The 21254-nt window shown below is 45.8% G+C and overlaps 1 protein-coding gene across 1 annotated transcript; it reads right to left on the bottom strand.

Moving 5' to 3' along the window:
• Positions 1–7595: 7595 nt before the first annotated feature.
• Positions 7596–20878, bottom strand: CMTM6 (CKLF like MARVEL transmembrane domain containing 6). Its single transcript, XM_087770740.1, has 4 exons — positions 20619–20878; positions 14895–15071; positions 13870–13968; positions 7596–12353 (listed from the first exon to the last, which is right to left on the bottom strand). Exons 1-4 carry the CDS (start codon positions 20739–20741, stop codon positions 12207–12209), a joined length of 546 nt encoding a protein of 181 aa, XP_087626866.1. The 5' UTR covers positions 20742–20878; the 3' UTR covers positions 7596–12206.
• Between the last annotated feature and the right edge of the window lie 376 nt (positions 20879–21254).

Genomic DNA, 21254 nt, shown 5'->3' with positions numbered 1-21254 from the left:
AGGATGCACTAAACCTGACCCAGAGGCTGTGGAACGTGGCATCAAGTTGCCACATGTTCTGCCCTGTTTAACCTAAAATTCCTCAGGGCTCCACTGTTCGTAGAGACAGTGTGGAGCAAAATGCTGCTGTTGAGTGTGAGAGACTGTGTGCTGACCAGTGGCCTTGGCTATCCCTCTGGCTGGGGGCAAAAGTACAGACCTGCTTTTAGACTGAGTGTCACCTGAAAGCCAAGGAAGGCTGGAGTTACGTGTCACTGGGCCCTACTGGGTCGTGCACTTGGGTCACAACAACCCCATGCAACGCTACAGGCTGGGGGAGGAGTGGCTGGAGAGCTGCCTGGCAGAAAAGGACCTGGGGGTGTTGGTTGACAGCCGCCTGAACATGAGCCAGCAGTGTGCCCAGGTGGCCAAGAGGGCCAATGGCATCCTGGCTTGTGTCAGGAATAGTGTGGCCAGCAGGCCCAGGGAGGTGATAGTGCCCCTGTACTCGGCACTGGTGAGGCCACATCTCGAGTACTGCGTTCAGTTTTGGGCCCCTCACTACAAGAAGGACATCGAGGTGCTGGAGTGTGTCCACAGGAGGGCAACGAAGTTGGTGAAGGGTCTAGAGCACAAGTCTTATGAGGAGCAGCTGAGGGAGCTGGGGTTGTTTAGCCTGGAGAAGAGGCTGAGGGGAGACCTTATTGCTCTCTACAGCTACCTGCAAGGAGGTTGTAGTGAGGTGGGGGTTGGTCTCTTCTCCCTAGTAACAAGCGATAGGATGAGAGGAAACGGCCTCAAGCTGTGCCAGGGGAAGTTTAGGTTGGATATTAGGAAAAACTTCTTCACCGAAAGGGTAGTCAGGCATTGGAACAGGCTGCCCAGGGAAGTGTTTGAGTCTCCATCCCTGGAGGTATTTAAAAGAAGGGTAGACGTGGTGCTCGAGGACATGGTTTAGTGGTGGACTTGGCAGTGCCAGGTTAACGGTTGGACTTGATGGTCTTGAGGGTCTTTTCCAACCTTAACGATTCTAGGATTCTATGATGAGCTGGACACTGGGCTGGCATCCAGGAGGTGCTGCTGGTTGTGTGAGATGGGGAGAAGCAGGTACCAGAGAAAGGGTCTGTGGGAGGCCCATGTCCTGTTCTTTCTGCCTGCAGAGATTTACACCCAGGTGGCAGGAGAGGGCCCTCACCACAAAGCTCTAGGGTATTCTTAAGCAACCCTCCTGTTTAGGCCATTTCAGTTTTCAGACTGGAGCGCAGGTGCAGGTGCCATGTCCTTGGCTTACCTTTCACTCCTTCGCAGATGCACAGGGCTGCACACTTGCGAGGCCAGCCTGCTGGGAACAGGCAGCTCTTCGTTTTGGTCCCTGGTCCCAGGGCTTGTTTAACGCCACTACATGGAAGCAGGTTGAAAAGTAATATTGTTGCTTGTCATCTTCCTCTCCTGGAGAAGGATGATTACTTTTTTTCCAGCACAACGGCAGCTGGAAAACAGGAAAAGCAGTAAGTGCTGTTGGCTGCTCCTTCCTAAGCCTGTCCCTTCTAGAGGTCACTGATTACCCACAGCTGGCTACTCCAGAGTTTGTTTCTATTCTGCTTGTCCCTGAGCCCAGAGTCCATCAGCCTCGGCTAGTCCCCTGGGTCAGCACTTGGGTTTCTCACGGCCAGTATGGTAAGCATGCGCTGTTGTTTATTACTAGGGACTGACCAGTATGTAGTGGGTTCCCATCATCCAGGAGCTTGCGTCAAAAAAAAAAAAAAAAGTCCATATTTACGAACACCTGATGAAGTAGCTTTATCCTCTTATTATCTCATATCTGCACTGGTTTACTGGGTTAAGGACTTGCCAATTTATTAAGTATCAAACAGGCTCTCATCACCTGCCCGGACCAGCCCCTCTGCCTTGGGGCAGTTGGCAAAAAAAATTGCGTCTGCATTTTGCCCTCTGCCAAACTTCTGTCTGAGCTGCTCTGACAGTGCAGTTGAAGCTGTCTGGCCATGCCCAGAAGCAGCACTTCGTGCAGGTAGGAAGCTTGAAAGTAGGGGGAGGGGAGGAAGAGAGAGAGAAAAAAAGTTGCAGCACCACAGGAGTTTCCTGCCTCAAGGGCAAGGTGGCTGCCAAGACAAGCTTTCAGTTTTCCATGGAGGCGGAATTTAGATACCGGAATCTTTGGCATTTTTCTGGCTTAGTGCTGTGAAAGCTTGGCTTTAAGAAGCCGGTGTTGAGTAGCTAAAGGCATGATATTGTGGCTGCTGGTTGTGTGCTGAGTGGGACAGTAGTGTGATAGGGAGGGTTCATAACCAGGAGGCTGAGAGGGACCTTGCCTTTTGGGGTGGCGGTGGTGTGGAATAAGGAGGGCAGAGCTAGAAAAGAAAGCACAGATGAAGAAGCTAAAATCAAGGGGCCGCTGCAGAGTAGCAGTGCTAGCCAACGTTTCCTGAGCTAGCAGCTCAGAACAGTGCTGTTACTTGGGTTAATGTTTTCATTCGCTTCCTGAACATGATATGACCTCCAGCAGCACCTGTTTTTTGCATATTGCTGAACTACAGCTTTACAGAAAGGCGCATAAGAGAAATAATTTCAAAAGCAGTTTTGTCACTGGGTAACTGCTAACTAGCTCTCAGGTGAGACTTGTGTTTGACCCGAGTATGTCCTTCAGAGCACTGGCCAGCCGTGAAGGCCAGAGCTTCTGAAGCGGAAGAAAGGATTAGGATGTAGATAAAATGACTTCAGTTAAGATGGATTTTTGTGGATCCTGGCTTGAACTGAGTTAAATTCAAAATGCCCGAGATGTTGTAGATTTCATATATTGCTCTTTAGGTGTTTCCAGACCTAGAATAACAGCAATGCACAAAGCAGCTACCCTTTGAAAGGAATGAACTGCAACCTCTAAAGCATTAGCAAAAGAGCAGCAGTCCTGCCCTCCTCACTGTGACAGGAAATTCAGCTAGCAGCGTGCAGTAACGCAGGAAGGCACAGGTGTCCCGGTGCCAACACTCGGTGCCACAAAGCCCCCAGGTTCCTCTGACTGGCCCTAAAATGATTTCAGCCCTGCCTGGAGCCACGTACGTCACCTTCAGAGCCCCTCTCGCCTGTGACTCCAGAGAGGCGTGCCCACAGGCTGGGACCGTGCAAAGGTAGACAGGCAGCTCTGCGGCACACCAAGCACCTGGGGAAAAGAGGGAATAGCACAGAAGAAAAGGAACAAACTGAGTGCTCTGTGCTTTGCATGTGTGGGTATGTGTAGAAAAAAAGTAATGCGCGGTGGCGAAGGAAACACCTGCGTGTTTCTGTGGCTGATGAAGGGGCTACCAGAAAGACAACAAGAATATGCCAGCTTTTGAAGTGTGGATGACGTGGTAGGCTAAACAGCGTGGTGGGGCATTTCTCCCCGCAGGGGTGAATATTCCCAAGCCACTAACGTAGTCATTGCTAAATTAAGTATGTCTGAACCACTTGTTCTTTTCTTACATGTTTGCACTTGCACAGGAAGAGCAACAGCAGACAAGCAACCCTCTTGGCATAGGAGGAATTGCAGCAAGACTCTAGAAACCTTGGGGAAGAAAAAAACCCACAGGTGTAGACTCGGAGGCACCTCTTAGGCATACAAGGAGTAGGAAATTAGAGACAGCACTCATCCTGCACCTATTTTTACAGCCCAAAGAGAGTAAGTACCATTCTCCCAGGGAAAAGCACAGTGTGTCTTGGAGGCGATTTGCATGGGACTGGCCTTAATACCCAGCCATTCTTCCTTGCATATTCAATGAAGAAAGAGAAGGGTGAGAGTGAATCACAGCAGCGACTCAGAGTGCCCGAGTTACCCTAACCCTCTGATTCACCCTCTAGATGTGCCTCTTCCTCCAACAGCTAGTCGGGGGAGCTTGGCCCCCCCAGCTGGGACATCTCAGGGTAGGGCTGAGGAGATGATACCCCTTTTACTTTGGAGCTCCATGTGGAGCTGGGGCAACATCCACCTCTTAATTCCAGCACTTGCATCTCAGCACTTAACTAATGAGATAGCTGGGTGGATGGGAAAAGACCAGGCTAGGAGTTGTCTAGCACCTCAAAGCCTGTAACTAGCCAAAAGCATCCAGCAATCCTTTTATTACATCTGCTAGCCAGCTGTGATGGTAGGCCCCCCAGTACAGCCCTGCCAGCACACACAATTCCACTAACACAACTTCGTTGTATTGAGATTATTGGGGGTTGTTGTACGAGGTGGACCGGTGCTGGTGGCTTTGTACCACCACGAGTACGAATTGCAGCTCTGCTGGTATAATGGCTCCTGTTAAATCAGAAGTGCTTTGTCCATTTAGCACAGTCTACTGTTACTTCTACATCTGTAAATCACTCTTAACATAAAACTTAATGATCTCCATCCCCCTTTTTTCATGAACCCCAGCCAAACAAGAGCACAATGGTGCAGCTGTAGCTATTAAGCTATGGTGGCAGCAAAGCACTCCATTAATACCTCATGCTCAGCAGTTTGTGATGCGTGAGAGCTGAATAATTATGCCCTTGTTACCCTCAAATGAGAGGCACAATTGCCAGAAACAAGCATTTACAATTAAAAAACTGTATCAAGTCGAGGACAACATTTGTTCATTCATAAAACAAGCCTTTCTGAGCAAGAGGACTACGAGGCAGAAAACCGACAGGCTTACGTTAATGAGACAGTTGTTTCTAGAGCTGTATCGTACCCCCTCAGATAAAGTGGCAATGGAGGTCTATCCCAGCCGTTTTGAGAAACCAGCAGGCAGAGCTTTAGCCAAAGCGCTTGTTGCTATGAATTGTACCGATAGGGAGGTTCAGTGTAGGTTTGAGGGACAGGACTGGGAAGCAGAACTTTAACAATGTGAGTATCACTAACCAGTGACCTGCAGCCTTTGAAACGGAGCAGACAGGCAGAGGAGAGTGAAAATGGGTGTTGTGTTAGCAATAAAAATAGAGGTGGTGAGAGTCTGTCCTCCTTTCTGAGGATGCCTTGTTGCTCCCACCAGGGCAGCAGCTCCACGTCTTTGGTTAGTGGCGTGCAGAGACCACAGAACAATGAACTGTTCCTTACCTACAGCTCAACATGAACAGGGATTTCAGAATCGTGTCTGCACTGATATTTTTGGAAGAGTGACGGCTGGGGCAAAGCAAGTAGCTAAAAGGAGAGCTGCAGCGCAGACAGACTTGCGTTATTTTGAGCAACGTTCCACCATTCTCTAAGCAAGGGTAGGGCATGTGGTAATAAAAAACTTGTCACGCTTTTGTCTTACAATATTGTAAGTCCAAGTGAGGCCTATGAGTACACCCCAAACTTAGCACTGCAGAATGCTACATGCTTGCGTGCAGCACATCTAGCAGCAGACACCTGACTGGCTATTTGCTGTGTGCTGTCCTCATCTGGCTGCGCGTGAGTCACGCTACAGAAGAATGTGGTTATGCTGTCACCTCCTTGTGAAGCCCTGATTCTCACCTCAGGACTTGCCAACTTCAAAACAGCCAAGTCTGTGTTATTTTCCCAGTCCTGTTCTAATAATCAGCCAAGAGATAATAGGTCATAAGAAACAAACTGAATGAGCGATCAGACACACGGGCTGGTCAAAGCAAGTTTCGCTGGGGCGCCTGGCGAGGACCGGAATTGCAAGAAGCCCTGTCTGGCATGCATTACAGCTATGTTTGCCGACATTGCTGTTTATGAACCCTGACGTTTTTCCAGCATGCATAATTTGCATTTTTTTGATTATAAGCTTCTTTCATTTAGCTTCCTGAGAGTCCAGAAAATGCTCAGATACTCCCCATTCCTTTCTTCTCCCACCCATGATCCACAGAACTTTCACCGAAAACCACAGCGTAATACTGACCACAGAAATCTTCCAAGCTGCAGTAGAGTGCTATAGGTGCAGATGTAGTCGCGCAGCCGAAGCTTGACTTTGTAATAAAAAGGAATTTTTAAAAATATCTATCTCTTGACAGGCTACAAAACAAAAGGAATAAAAGTAAAACTCTTTCAGGCTGCTTAGGTGAAGTATCTCTTGAGACAATATTGATCTATTATCAAAAACCCTTCAGGCTACCTTTTGAGAAATAAGAAAATGATTGGACACAGTATCACTAAAATGCACAGTTCAATTTATAGCCACGCTGACAAAAGAAGAGGGCAAGGGGGTTTCAACTCCAGCGAAAATCCAGGTGGGAAGAGGGCGAAGTCCTCCCGGCCGCATCATTTCAATCGCCGGATCATCTCTGCCCTCTTGTGGGCAAACTCCTCTCCTGCCGCTTCTCGGCAGGTCCCTGCGCAGGCACCTGCACCGCGCGGGGCAGGCAAAGAACAGCGACTCGGCGGCCCCACGACCCAGCCGAGTAGTTAACCTTGCTTGGTTCCTGCACGGCAGCACGAAGGAGGCTGTGCGATAAAGCAGGCGGCCGGTCGTGCTCCCGGCTGGAAGGAGAAAGCCCACCCGAAAGCAAGGAAACGCGTAGGCGCCTTCAAGGAGGGCTGCGCAGGCGGCGGCGACCAAGCGGTGCCCGCGCGCTCGCCAAGGCAAACCGCAGACCGCCGGCCTTGATTCTGCCCTGCTGCGCCATTCCCAGAACTTACAGTAAGGTAACCTGGATTACGCTCCTGGATTACGCTCCTGAGTACAACTCCTGAGGAGTTGTCACGATTCTGGCAGTAACAGGACTTAAAGCATGTGGTCATGCTCCAAATGAACTCTTTATTAATCTTTCTTAGGACTTCTGAGTTATTTTCTCATGCTGTGTGAATCCACCACTGACATAGCCCTTTAATATAACATTTTGCCTCAACTGTTTTCTTGCATCCAGTTTTCAAATGTAATTAAAAGCATTAGAGACCTTTTTTTCCCATATGAATCCTTACGGTTACACTCATCTCTGGCAACTTCATCAAAGAGGCAATTTCACCTTTAATGTCACGATATAAAGAAAAATACACCATGGCATTCCAATTTCGGTGCCAACAATGAAGAAAGTGCCATTCTCCTCCTGTTCACAAGATCACCACCAGGTAAAAAGCAGTCTGTAGGATTCTGAAACAAAAAAGCTACCCTGCCAGAAAGCGTGCAGGTTTCTTTCTTTCCCCTCGCCCCCTACCACTGGCAATCATCAGACAAACATTTTTAAAGGATCCAGCAGCTCCCCCTCAACCAAGTAACGCGGTCACCTGCATTTTTCTATGCCAGAAGAAATTATTTGCTCTTAACACCTTTTGGCTAGGTTGTGCTCCTTCCTTCAAGCCTGCCACTTCATTTTTTTTCAGCTCCAACTCCTCAAGACAACAGGAAAGCAGCACTTGAATTGCGCTTGTCACAGTAACCTAGAGACCCTGGTGGGTGTAAAGGCTATTGCAAAGCAGTTTGGTTGGACCCTGTGGTATGAGGCAACGCTGACCTTATGGGACCTTTCCTCCTGGGAACTGGCAGTGAGAATATCCAGCTTTGCAAGTTGGACCCTCTTCCCTGGTAACAGGCAAACACGATGCGAGCTCTTTCCTCCAAACCAGGAAAAAAGAATGATGTTATTTCCTATGCTCGGCTCTGGGAGAACTACATAGCGACACCAAATCATAGCAGCAGAAACGAGAAACACTTAAGTTATTTACTAATATTTTATTTAAAAAATGATTACAAAATATTTTAGAACTTTCTTAAGACCAAAAAAGCATAATGCATTAAAAATGACCACAGGTTTAGAATGGAAAACATATTTAAGTATTTCGTAATTATTTAAATGGAAATTCAAGGCAACAAAACTGTATAAAATTTTTATTTTATATATATAAAACTACTGTATTATCATCCTGATTTAATAATCATTAAAGGTCACTTAAATTCTCAAAGGTATTAAAAGCGATAAATAGTTCTGAACAGCATAAAATTTAGTATCTACAGACCTGCTTACGTTTACAGCAATAGACTAAACCAAAGATGAACTTCCATCTTAAAAAGCACTACCAGCATCTTGATTCATTACAATTTTATATAACCTTTAAAAAATTACACAAAGTATTTATTTCCCTTCAGTGTAGAAAGCTTGGTATTTTTATTGCACAAATTTAAATGAGGATCACCATGATGGCCATTATGCAAAAACGTCTTGTAAAGAGCTCTGAGAACTGTGGGCGATGATAGCTCACTGCTTGTTCAAGTTGGAGGGTGCAAAGGTAGAACTCGATTCTAACAGACCACAACCCTTCCCTGCTATTTTTAAGCGCAGAGCGCAAGCAGTAAGGCACAATTCCGTCACAGATTTAGAAGACAAAGGGCACTGGTAGCATTGTGATTTTAGCGTGGGCTCAACGCCAGAAGCAAAAAGTAACATTCACAATCTCCGTAATGCACGCGTAGGTTTTCAGAGCAGAAACTCACAGTCCAGCCACTTAACAGCAAGTCCTCACATGTCCTGGAGAATCCTCTGCACCGATTCTCAAGGCACCGTAAACAAAGCCTGAAAGCGGGTGCAGAGCCTTTAAGTATTTTTTTGGACGGGCTCAACTGGAAAAGCTCAATGCTTTTAATGCGTCTGAGCAGGCTCGCAACACGACTGCCAAGCACCATGGTGAAGAAGGGAGAAGACAATCCCCAGGCAGACGTACTGGGCCAGTTGCTTCTTTCCACAGGTGTTACTACCAGTTAAGATGCTACAGAGATGGTTGCTTTGCAAACAGATGAAGAAATTTAAGACAGTTGCTTGTAACAGCACTTCTGCCAGAGCTCCCACCACTCTCCTGAACAACCCCTAATCCACTTCAGTCAAAATCAGCTAACTTAATGTAAGTAATTTAAAGAGCTGGTTTAAATAAAGCAGGCTGATTTCATCAGAAGCAGGCTGGGAAACAAGCAGACCGCTTTGCTGACAGCACGGGAGAGGTAAGAGACATCCAGCCACGCGCGCAGAGCTCCTGCAAAAACAGATGTTTAATCCAGCTCCAGCGCCTTTCTCTGGGATCAGTCTAATTAAAAGACAAGACACTCAAAGCCTGGATCCGACACCAGAAGCATCGAAGCAGGTATGTCAAGACTGCAGGAGACCAGTCTGCTCAGCCGTGGCAGCGAGCAAGTCTCTCCCCGCACCTAGCCTGGGAGGGCAGAGAAGCTGGGAGGGACACACACCTGCCCCTTTATCTTAGGAAGCTGATGAAGCTTAAGGAACCAACCTTGCAGAAGCAGAGAACACCATGCACACTAGCAAACCTGCCTCTCAACTATTTTAAAACAGAACAAAAAGAACACCTGGTGCGTAGAAGCCTAGGATTAATAGTACCACCGTGCAGACACTGCTTCGTTAGGCAACAGCTGGTTTGGGAGCAACAATTCAGGAACTGCCTTAAACCTATCACCAGTATGTGACTTGTCTGCTTGTAGTATTTAACTACTACGTGACAGATTAATGCCAGCTAAACAGTATCTGGAATGGAGCAATAGGTATTGTGAAGAATAGCAGGACTTTTCCTATTAGCAAGCTTCTATGACATATGGGAAAACAACTAACCAGTTTCCCCGAAGACGACCGTTTGTCCTTTTCATTAGCGACGGCAACGCTTGCGTCCCTTTCAGTCAGAGATGGAATCTGATCCTCAGAGCTACACAGAGATCAGCCAGTGGGTGAGAGAATGGGTACAAACTACCTGCTTGGAACACCAAAATGAAAACGAAAAACACGTCAAAACCCCCTCGCTAACAACCCAAAACACACCAGGGATGCCAGCATGTATCATAGCGTCATAGTAGAATCCATCAAACCGTTCTGCAAAGGTTGGCAGTATTTGTTTCAAAAGGCCTAACAGTCAGACCATGGGAGGCAGGAGATCTCAGTCAGAGCCACCTTCTTCTGACACCACCTCCTTGTGGCACCTTTTCATGAAAATAACTCGCTCTGTATTTCGGTTCTCTGTGAAGTATCAGCAGGAGGTAGCATGGACAGGGAGGCCAAGGCAGAGAGAGAACTTTACAGACCCTTCTCAGTACCGCTATCTCCAATTCAGGAACGGACACCAATAACAAAGCACTTAGGTGGGGAAAAGTCTATAGAAAAAGGAACCAAACCCCAGAACTCTCTTCATGTATTTTCAAGCTGAGAAAAATTACAAGAAAAATGACCTCAAGATAAAAGTCCCATCATGGTGCTGCGTTGCTTAATAAATATCAGCAGTGCAGTGTTACTCTTACGCTATATTTACAGCTTTTAATTAGAGATCAAGATTTAGAGACTACAGGCATTTTGATGTGAAAACAAATTGAGTAGAAGCCTGGGCAATAAAAAACAAAAAAAAAAATCCCTCGGAATGTTAATCATAGATACGGAGACAATCCCCAAAGTAAGACACTGCAAATCATAGCAGAGAGATTTCTCATTAAGGCAAGTTTCGTATCACCAGTAACACTGCTTGTAAACAAAACATCTCTAATCTACCCAGTTTTCAGAGACAGCTACAGCAAGCTCTGTACACCTAGACTGAGATCAGGTTTTAGTGCAAATGGACACTTAATAAATACAAGGAACAAAAAGGCAGTCCAAAGAGCATTTTCTTCTTCACAAAGCAGAAAATTCTGTGAAAGAAAGTATTGTATGCATGGCTCTGAAAACAAGCTACAGCTTAAGCTTGACGTTTCACACCACCTGTCAAAATTTTACATCCTCCAAGCTAAGTGTAGTGTTAGACTTAAGTCTCAGAGCTTAGAGAGAGAACATCACAAACTCACATTCATCAGAAAGCGGCAGCATTGGAAAAAACCTCTGACGTTCTTTTACGGTCCTTTGTCTTACGACAGCTTCCTCATCCTTTTCCAAATACAGCTTGCTCAGCCAATTTCTGGAGGGCTTATCTTAATGCTGCCACAACAGGTTACAGGACTATAAATTTCTCAGACTAGGGTATTGATGAAATAGAGTTAATGCCTGGAAGACACGGCAGATGTCACGAGCACCCAAACAAGAACTGTTTTTGCATAATCAGCGTTTTCTCATTTGCTTTGGTATTTTGGAACATCTCCTGGCTTACAGCAATTTGCTCTACTTTTGAAGGCTTTCCTTTTAAGTGAGGTCTAGGAGTCTTGCTTCTGCCTCTGACCTCTGAAAAAATGCCTCTTCACCACTTCATTTCTTTTACAGCCGTCAACATCTGCTCTGGTATGACCGTCGCTTGTCTGATATATGTTGCATCAGTAGTGTTTCTTGCAGTCCTACAGCCTGTCGCTTTTAAGACAAATCAAGGCTACAAGTGCTTATTTACCTGTTTACCAACTGACCTAGTCAGCAGCAAGAAGTCTCAAGCTAGTGCCATATTTATAAACAAAGAAAATGGTGGGGTTCATAACCATTCTGGCAAAACTTACCATTTACTATGCATAAACAAGCTGCATATGGTATTAACCTTGCAAGTAATATTCACCAGGATAGTACCAACGTGCTGTAACTTTTTTCCCCATTGATGTTCAGATTGCCGCTTTTTGCGTTACTTCGTGAAAACATTTAATTCTTCATCTTTTTCCTCTCACAGCTGGCTTTTCAAGTTTCTTCCTGCAACTCTTATAGCTTTCAAAACAATCTGAAAGAAGATTCTGGCATACAAGTCCAAACTTTGACGACCACGGGGTGCAAAACTGTCTCCTTAATATACCGTTACATTGCCCTCCCCATAAAACCCGTATGCTCGCTATTCCCTTGAACTGGTCTCCACAGACAGAACTGAGACACATGAATAGTAAAAACAAAACAAACCCCCTTATGTAAGGACAAGCATTTCTGTAAGGCTCCAATCAGGTATCCCTTTTACATTCGGTTTGACCAGTAAGTACAAGAACAAATTCTGCTGTACTAATTTGTAACTCGGAACAGAAATATCTGGTCCATTTATACAGCAAATATCTTTAGGGAATAGCTCAGAGTTTATCATCACACATTAACCTTTATTAGTCACCTCTGTCAAAAATCAAATCAGCACACTGTTGTCCTTACGTTATTCTATTTAGACACAAGATTTTTTAGTGTCTGTCACCTGGACAGGTGGCAGGACCAGTTATTAAGCAGGACCAGTTACCTTAGAACACGATGCTCAAGATGCCATTACTTGACCTAAGGGTCTATAAAAATTTGTGATGAGCAATGCGTACAAAATTGATTAGAAGGAAGGGACAGAAGTTGTTACCTACGGTGCACTGAAAGTTCATTTTAGTTTGCTCCATTCAAAAAAAAGAAATAATTCGAGAAAGTTAGCTTTGTTTATTCAGTGGCCGACTTTCTGTGGCGCTCTGAGCGTGGCCGGGATTTTCAGGGCATCGGTCGACGTTTTGTTTCCGACAATAATACTCTACAATAATTTCAGCTAAAAATGCGCCACTTGCAAGAAATCCAAACACCTGTGAGAGTGAAAGGAATACATGATTTTAAAATGTACAAACATTAACAGTATTCTAACATTGTTTGGAGAGATTTGCTGGACTATTTACATACATTAATAACGCTTATACATTAAGATTACAGTCCTCCTTAAATCGGTCGTTCCATTTAAATTAGAAACAGATCAGAAACCATAATTCTAGCACATTTAATGCAAAAGTTTTTACAGTTCTCATTCTCTTAATCAAGTTTGAACCGTGCAATATGTTCTAAACAGCCCTTAATAGTAAAAGTATACTCATTTTGTTGCAGAAATGAGTTATTCAAGCAGCATGGCATTGCTGGTATAGCAGAGTATTTATCCAAGAGATGGCTGCTGATTCAAGGGATAAGTGAAGAAGAGTAACACATGGAAGGCGAAGGGAGAGATCTGCAGAGCCTAAGCATGTCCTTACCAGGTCAGCAAGGGGGGATGAAATGACATTTCGTTAATGACATTTCAGTCATGGTATGATAGTGATAAGGAGAAGGCTGCTTTCAGCAGCTTCTTTCAAACAAGGAAACACATGCATTATTCTAACTTTCACCTGAATTTTACACAACTGTTTGCCCCAAAGCAATTTGACACTAGTAAGTCTCAAAGCACAATAGTTTTTGTTTTTCCAGCGCCAGAAAAAAAAAAACGGAAAGACTTCGTACTCAAACCATTAGGTTTGAATATATCAACATCGCAGAAGATGATTACACAAAAGCGTGTACCTCTAATAGCTTGTGCTGCTTGTGGAACAGAACTATTTTGCTTCCTTTTCTAACTCATTTTTTCTCATTCAAGAATAAAATCAAAATTTGATCTTTTAAACTCACATATTCACAATTCCCAAGTTATTCTAAAGAAGTGCCAAAGGAGTGAGGAATTACGACACCCACAGCATCCCAAAGTCTCTTCAGTGCCTTGCCCTGAGCCTCTTCAGTGTTCCCTGGGAGATCCATGCCCTGTTGCTCTTCTAACTATTTCTGTCACTGAGGAAACTGCTGCTTTTACTGCAGCCTTTGCAAGTCAACATTCTCCACGTATGCTTTATAACGCCTGGCAAAAGACACGGTTTCTTGCTGACTTTGTGAGGGGGTGGCATTATGAATGGACAATTGAGGAAAAAAGTAGGCATTTCAGAGAGAGGCTATCAGAGAACTGGGGAAGCTGTGAGAGAGGGCAACGTCGAAACAGTGACAGATGACAGGGAATAATACGGAGCCAAGGCAGTGAAGTCTGAGGAACCCAGAAGCAAGCCGACAACGCTGGCGAGCTGCAAGTGCACGCAGAGCCTACCAGCAATCCTGAGGAATGCCTGCTCTTTGGATTTCCTACAGTAAATTTCTGGAAGGTCTGAAATAGGTAATTCCTCCTGAAACATCTCGCAATGCACTGAATTCTGTTCCCTGCCCAGTTTCTTCCCTGCAAACTGAGTGAGGTTTAGAGGGCGAAGAAATGAACATACAAGATAACTGCAAAGTAAATTATGCAATTTTAAGACTTACACATGCAGCACTTTCAACAGCAGACCCAGAGCTGGTCGCAGCAAGCACTACTGATGCTAACAGAAAAAAGGCACCTATGGCTGGCATGGCAAAAAGATTCTGCAAATATAAAAAAAAAGAATGTTATAGAATTGTAGATATACTACTGGAAAAAGAACAAGCATCGTAACAGCAGCTGAGTTAATCTGCCAGTGAATTTATGCTTTGAAACTTCGATGCTAATGGGAGCTTCAGAACATACATTCTACAACTATATTCCAAACAACATTCAACATTATCAACTATTTAAGAGAGTCTGCATTACATACTCCCCTGGTTTTGTCTTCTTTAAGTATTTTATTCATTTCATCTAACTTCTTTCACAATCAAATTCTGACTCAGGTCAACCATGCTAGCATTATTCCCTATGTAAAACATCTAGGAAACCAGAAACCAGTAAATAAACGTGCTCATTCAAATCTCTTGCTACACTCCCTCATCTGTACCTTCACGTAAAAAACCCGACTGTTTGGCTCTGAAGACAAATAGGAAGGGTCGCTCAAAAGACGCTATAATATTCTCACTGACTTTACAGAGCAATTTTGTGCCACTGCTGGATCTTCTGAAATATAAAAGCAGGAACTGTAACAAGTATGATTATTACCAATAAGGAGGTAGGCTACACCCAGTAGGAAAACAGATAGGGTAAACAGGCAAGTTGCAAGCATCATGCCGGCAGTAAACTGTGTTCCGTATATGTACATATATGCGACAACTATGCAGTAGTATTAGTCTGTGTGAAAGACTTTCACACAAATCCCAAAATCCTGCAGGTAACCAACATGACAATTTTGGAAAAGTTGTCAATATAAAAGGGACTCTCAAAGTCGACTCATTTTTTTTAAACTACAAGCTACTTTAATCTACCCTTTAAACAGAGAAGAAAAGCAGATTCATTCTGCATAGCCTTTTTACTCCACAGTAGTCTTTAAGCGCTTACAAGAAATGGTTTGTTTTAAAAAAAAAAAAACCAAAACTTCCCTTACCGCTTTCTGTACTTTATCTTCCCCAAGTGTTTCATATGCACCAGTGCAATACACACACAGGATCAGGAGGCTCAGAAGAAAGGCACTGCAGCTTACGAATTCAAAGAAGTAAAGTCCGCCACACTTGATACAATCCTCCACAATTTCTTCACAAATAACAGCCAGAAGAGAGAGAATCTGCAAACAAGTAACATCCTTGAGTTGGATCAAGTCTCTAAATCTTCAGCAAACAGACGTCTCCGATATGAACATTAATAAAGACAGCTGTAAGGAAAATCCTCAATCTACATAGAACTCGGAAAAATTCTGCACTATTTTGTTAGAGGCAGAAATAATTATATAGTGACACGGTTTACACTTGCTGTTAAAGTTGGACAATAAACTACACTCAGGTAAGCTGAGCACCCGCTGCCAAACACAGGCTGCTGGATTAGACAGTCAAGATTCCTGATTTGTGGTTTTGTGCGATTGCCAGTTGGAAGCAGACGAGGCAGGCAGCGTGGCCAGCGCACAGCCCGCTCAGAACGAGCGAAAATGCCATTGCTTACTACTTGCAACTGCACTTCATTTTAAATGCATTTAGGTTCAGGGTGGAGGGGGAAATTGGATGGCACCGACACAGTCAGCTACCTCCCTGAAAGTTTGCAGCCGACGTTACCTCCCTTGATAAACTTCAGAGAAAGTGCATGTAGCTAATCGCTCATGTGCTTGTGACCCAGTAAGGACAGAAGCTCAGCTGTACTTGTAGGAACCAAAACCTTAAACTATGTTTAAGCCATGTTGGACACTGTTTGATTTATGCAGAAGCTCATGTTCACCTTCCTGCCACAGTACGTTTTGAGGAAAGAACATGAGTTAATTCCTGTACAGTCACCATACATCTGCTGCTGGACGTTCTGCTATTTTACTGTACAAGAAAGAATATTGCTTTATTTAAATGTTCTCTCATTTTGGCCACTTCTTGCTAGTTTCCTTCATCCCATAAAGCTGACACAGGATTACAGATCCTTGCAGTAAGGAGTTCGCCAAATTAAAACAAAACCATTGAGGTCCCTTGAATCAGACTCGGCCATAAAATTGAGACTGATATAAGGATGATGACCCTATTTTTAATAAAAATTCTAAAATTCAGAATTGTTATTTTCCCGTTATTAGCGACTGCAGATGCTTCATCTGCACCTTATTCTTGGAAAACAACCACCAGCCTTCGGTTTCAGTTTTCTGACAGTAAAAATAAAAACAGCAATTTAGCATGTGCGAACTATAAATTCCCCCCACTATGCCAGACCTCAGAAGGAAACTTCAAAGCCTTATGTTTTGAATATTCTGCAATCATATAAAGTAAACAGGATCTCAGAAAGGCGAAGAACCGGAGCTGCGAAACTGCAGTATTACTATCAGGCCTCCACATACTTCCCTTCTCTCCCGCAGCGGCCGGCAAGGCAAACTTCTCAGCAGCCCTCACACCTAAAAAAGTCACTACAAGGGCTGTCCAAGGAATGTTTTCAACTCTCAATTTCCAATTTTTAAGGTTTTTGCTTTGTTTTGTTTTGTTTCATTTCAAAAGATTTGCTTACAGCTGCAGCCAATGACTTTCAATTTCACATTTTTCACAGGGTCAGCTGAAGTGTGAGATACGTTTTCATGTATCGTTCTAGCTCTTTTTATCAGCACTGAAAACTGAATGCCATCATTTTCACCTGGGATGAAACAGAACAGAAAGGAAATAAACCTGCCCTTAAAAGAATTTGTAAGCCCAGATAACCCTATGATGACCTAAATAACTGAAAAAAAACCCTCTCCGCTGAGTGTACAAACAACTAGGAAAAAAATCCCACTCAGAGAGTAGCTATAAAGGGTTCAGTGTCAAATAAATGAGATTTACCAAGTGGAGTCCCATATGGGACTTGTCCAAGTCACTATTCAATTTTTTTATTAATAAGCTGAATAACAAAATAAAGTACATTGTTACAAAAGCTTTAGCTTGTGGAACTTTGATTAAAGTAATGTATCAGCAGCACATTTATAAGCTGCCAGAGAGTTCTGCTTGGGTTTAACTTGCTTCTTGATATCACTATGAGAAACGAAAGGGATTACTCTGTTGTCCTACTACAAAAGAACAGTAGTTTTAAATACCACTTTATACAGTTACAGCTATATAACATAGCAAGAAGTTTTTTCTACTACTAGCCAGAAGATTATCATCTCTATTATTCATCTGCATTTTAGTAACATCCCACTACTAGATACAGTACAAACACATGAGCCGCTTTAAACAAGCCGGGAGATTCCACATTTCATTCAGTTTCCCAAGACCTGTTCTGCCGGAGATCCACCTTCGTCCATCAGCGTTAGTCCTGGGATGAGTGCAAACCTCTACAGGTTTACATGAAGCAGCCAAAGCTCCTTCTGTTTTGTTTTTATATCTGCCTCCTCCACACGGATCCCATGGAGAATCCCTAGCAGCCGATGCCCAGAACATCACTACTGCTTTTGTTTGAGCCGCCAATAACAAGCGGAGAGGTAGCTCCTCATTTTCTTGAGAGCTAAACCTTCCAGGCAGATTTTCTTTCACCCTGAAGCCCAGGGTAACACCTGAAGAGACAAGCAGGCAGCCACCGCCACCGGCCTTCCCTCTCGCCCAGAGCCCTGCACCGCTGCAGGGAGGCAGCGGCGACCCGGCAGGCAGGGCACGGCACGGCGGGAAAACCCGCACCTCGCACCTCGCCATATGCGTACGCTGCTTGCCTTCCTCTGTGCTGTAAAGGCAAAAGCAGCGTCGGAAATGCAGTTTTTAACTTCTTTTGCTTTTTAATTTTTAGCCCTATCTGTCTATACGTACACCAGAACTTAAACATCTTCATCTGTCCCTTACCAGCAAGAAGTTATTCATTGATACTGAAATTACTGTTGGAAGTTTCTACACACGTGTCAAGTTTCTAGATTTAGTAAGTGAAAAGGCTACAATAGAATGCTACAAAAATAAAGCAGACCAATGAACTTTCCAACAGGCCTGTGAAAATGCTCAGCAGTGGCATTCCCGATACAAATCTTCTAGTTCAGATGGGTGCGCATATTAATTCTGTCAGTCGCCCCAGTCAGGGCTGCTCTAGGAAGTGAACAGCTCAGAAAAATAACAGATTTTTAAGACTGAATCACCATTTTCCTTTCCAGTTTGGGCACTTTTGTTCAAGTCAAACAATAGTTGATGACAACTATTTCTGCTTTAGATAAGAATTTGTTGCTACCTCAGTCTTGGCACAATATGCGCCGTGCCGCTTACCCTTGCACAGAATTTGAACCAGTCATGGACTAACAAAAACGTTCCACCTATATAAAAAATAATAATAATAAAAAAAAAATCTCAAAAACCCTGCAATAAGCATGCCTCCCAGCATCCTTTTGGCAGTTACATTTTCCTTATTTCATTTGCCCAAAAAGCTTTAACGAGGCAGGCTAATATTACAATGTACACCATTATTAATCAGAAGAAAAGCATTTCTGAGGTCTAGAAACCAGTTTTCTGCAGGTGATTTCAGTGTTTTGTAAAATACTCGATCACTTCTATGATGAAGACAGCTGATTTTCCAAGCGCGATACCCTGTTTAGCAGTCCACGCGAGCGATTATCAGTGCGTAATCCCAGTAACACCTCACAGTCACTACTGTAACACAAGGCTAGTAGATGTTAGTGACCGTCACCATCGCTGGCGTTTCCAAAAATCAACACTTTCCCAAAAGAGGAACATTTCTCTTACTGGTGATACCGAGGCTTCCACCTTCAGTAATTTCTGGGGCTTGTTTAAAGCGTTTTGAGCAACAACTCTGAGATCTGTGCGTTTTGGTACAGGGAAACAAAAAGGGGGGAAAAAACTGCTGGAAATTAGGAGGGTGAACAGCTATTCCATTTTCTTTTTTCTCTTGTTGAAAGACAGGTACAGGCCATAAATTCTTTAGAAGCACATCAAGCAGCTATCCATCCTGTTTAGGATAATCATAATTTTCCTTTTTCCTACCCAGAAAGCTTTTTAAATAATGCATCTGTTCAGGTAAACAGTTTAAGACTTTGGTACACCAGTAAATTTGCATATGTAATGGTTTATTTTAGTCCATGAAACCACTTATATAAATGATCTGCTTGTTTGGGAGCAACAGGCAGCAGATCTTACTTTATTAATCTCCAGTAGATGAAGTAAAAGTTTATGTTCTATTATATTTGTTTATTTAAAGCACTCTTGGGTATGATTTTTTTAAACACTCTTAGGAAACACCATTTTTGGCAGCATTACCGTTATCTGTACCAGCACTCAAGAATCTTACATTTATGGTGGAAGGGTTTTTTGACCGTGTGCGAGACAAAGTTTAAAAACCAAATGTCCTCTTTTCTGCAATAGTGAAGTAATGAGAAAGGGCTGGAAACCACCTACAATTCCCGTGAGCGTGAGACATCTGACTAAAAAGCCACTTTGTTGGCCGGAAAATGTACTCTGACACACATTTACAGTCAGCTGCCTTTCCCCACTTTCATTTTCACTACCTCCCTGCCAGCACTTAAAAATGAAGCTGCTCCCGTCCTCATCAGCACAGTCCCACTGGCACGTTTCGGAAGAGCCCGTAGCCAAGCGCAGAACAAGCAGGAATCTGAATCAGGCGCCCGGCTGCTGAATGCGTTCAGGAATAACGTTAGACGTGGCAAAAAGCAAGCAGAATATAAGCCTTTTATGTCCTGGTGGGCACAGGACCGCCCAGCATGAAGTGATGCACCGCAATGTCTGATACAACAGGCCACCACCAACACACACTGCACGTTTCTGGTACAATTTTCTCCCATGGATCATGGGAGAAATGAGATTTTCGCAGCGTGATACGCTTACAAACGGGCTGCAGGGCGGCAGGAGAGGGAGGTCTGGATCTGATGACCCAGCGAAAGCTTCCCAGTTCTGCTGCCCTACCCTGAGGGTCAACCTCAGGCTTCTACCTCCTGCTTTCATCCAACGCGGCCCTGAGAAGAAAATACCGAGTTCCCTGTCAGGTTTCCCTCTGGTTTTAAACCTCAACGAACCACGGCACCTCGGCTGCACGACTCGCACAACCACCCGATGTCAGCACCTGCCCCCGTAGCTAGAACACGAAAAAGGAACAAGCCTGTTACTTCCCCACCATAACACAATCCCAACCCGCCGAGACGGCGGCATCATAAGGCACCACCTCTGCTTTCCAGCCGAGTCACAACTCTGCAAAGCTTTAGTGACCAAGAGCAAAGCCGGGCTTTGCCGCTGCTACGCCTGAAGCCGGGCCTTCTGGTGGAGCCTCCGCTTTGCCGGTGAAGAGTTTAATTTCTAAGCGGCGGGGGTTGTCCTAAGGCCGGCGGCCATGGCACCGCGCTCCCTTCCATACCCAAAGCCGCCCTTTGGGTACGCAGGGGCGGCTGCAAAGCGGGCGGCCGAGACGGCGGGAGCGGCCGCAGCCCCGCACAGCCCGGCGCGGCCACCTCGGCGAGGCTTTCGGCCTCCGCCGCCCCGCCGCCATTCTGCCCGGCGCGGCCCGCTCCGCGCAAGGCCCGGCACGTCCCCGGCCACGGGGCGGGGGACGCGGCCGCTGCCTGCGGAGGCGGTCGGTCGGTCGGTCGGTCGGTCAGTCAGTCAGCCCGCCGGCGGGCGGCAACAGCCGCCCTGGCCCCGCTCCCCGCCGGGCTGAGGAGAGGAGGGGAGGGGAGGGGACTCACCGCTTGGAGCGCTTTGGTCGGCAGCCGCCACCCCCGCAGGTGCCGCAGGGTGCAGCTGAAGAAGCGGCGGGGCGGCTTGGCCTGCGGCTCGGTGGTCGGGTTGTAGACGTCGCCGTTGTCCATGGCCGCGCCGCCGGCGGCTGCCAGCTCGGGGAGAGCGACAGGGAAGGGGCGGCGGCGGTGGGAGAGAGGGGCGGGAGGGAGAAGGTGGCGGCAGCGGCAGGGGCAGGGCAGGGCAGGGCAGGGCCGGCGGCGGCGGCGGCCCGCCCAGGCCCCGCCGGGACAAGGGCGCTTCCGGCAGCGAGCGCCATCGCTCCCCCCGGCGGCGGGCGGGCGCGGCTGCCGAGGGCGGCCTGCGGGGGGCGGCGGGGCCGGGCCGGGGCGGGGGGGGCCGTGCCCAGGGGCCGCCTCAGGCCCGGGCTGGGGGGGGGGGGGCGTGCCCAGGGGCCGCCTCAGGCCGGGGCGAGGGGCCGTGCCCAGGGGCCGCCTCAGGCCGGGGGCTGCCCTCAGTTTTGTAAGGGGTGCTTATTTAGAAGAGTTTACAAGATTATTTACTTTGCTGTTGTCACACCAGATTGCCATATCAGAAGGATTTTTTTTCCCGGTTTACGCTCCTGTCCTGGTTTCCGCTGGGAT

This window comes from Nipponia nippon, unplaced genomic scaffold (genome assembly GCF_047370975.1).
Source record: "Nipponia nippon isolate SJK-2023a ecotype South Korea unplaced genomic scaffold, ASM4737097v1 scaffold_1, whole genome shotgun sequence".
Classification (NCBI taxonomy): Eukaryota; Metazoa; Chordata; class Aves; order Pelecaniformes; family Threskiornithidae; genus Nipponia; species Nipponia nippon.
The sequence above is the reverse complement of the archived record's forward strand: the minus strand, read 5'-3'. Positions and strand labels throughout refer to the sequence as shown.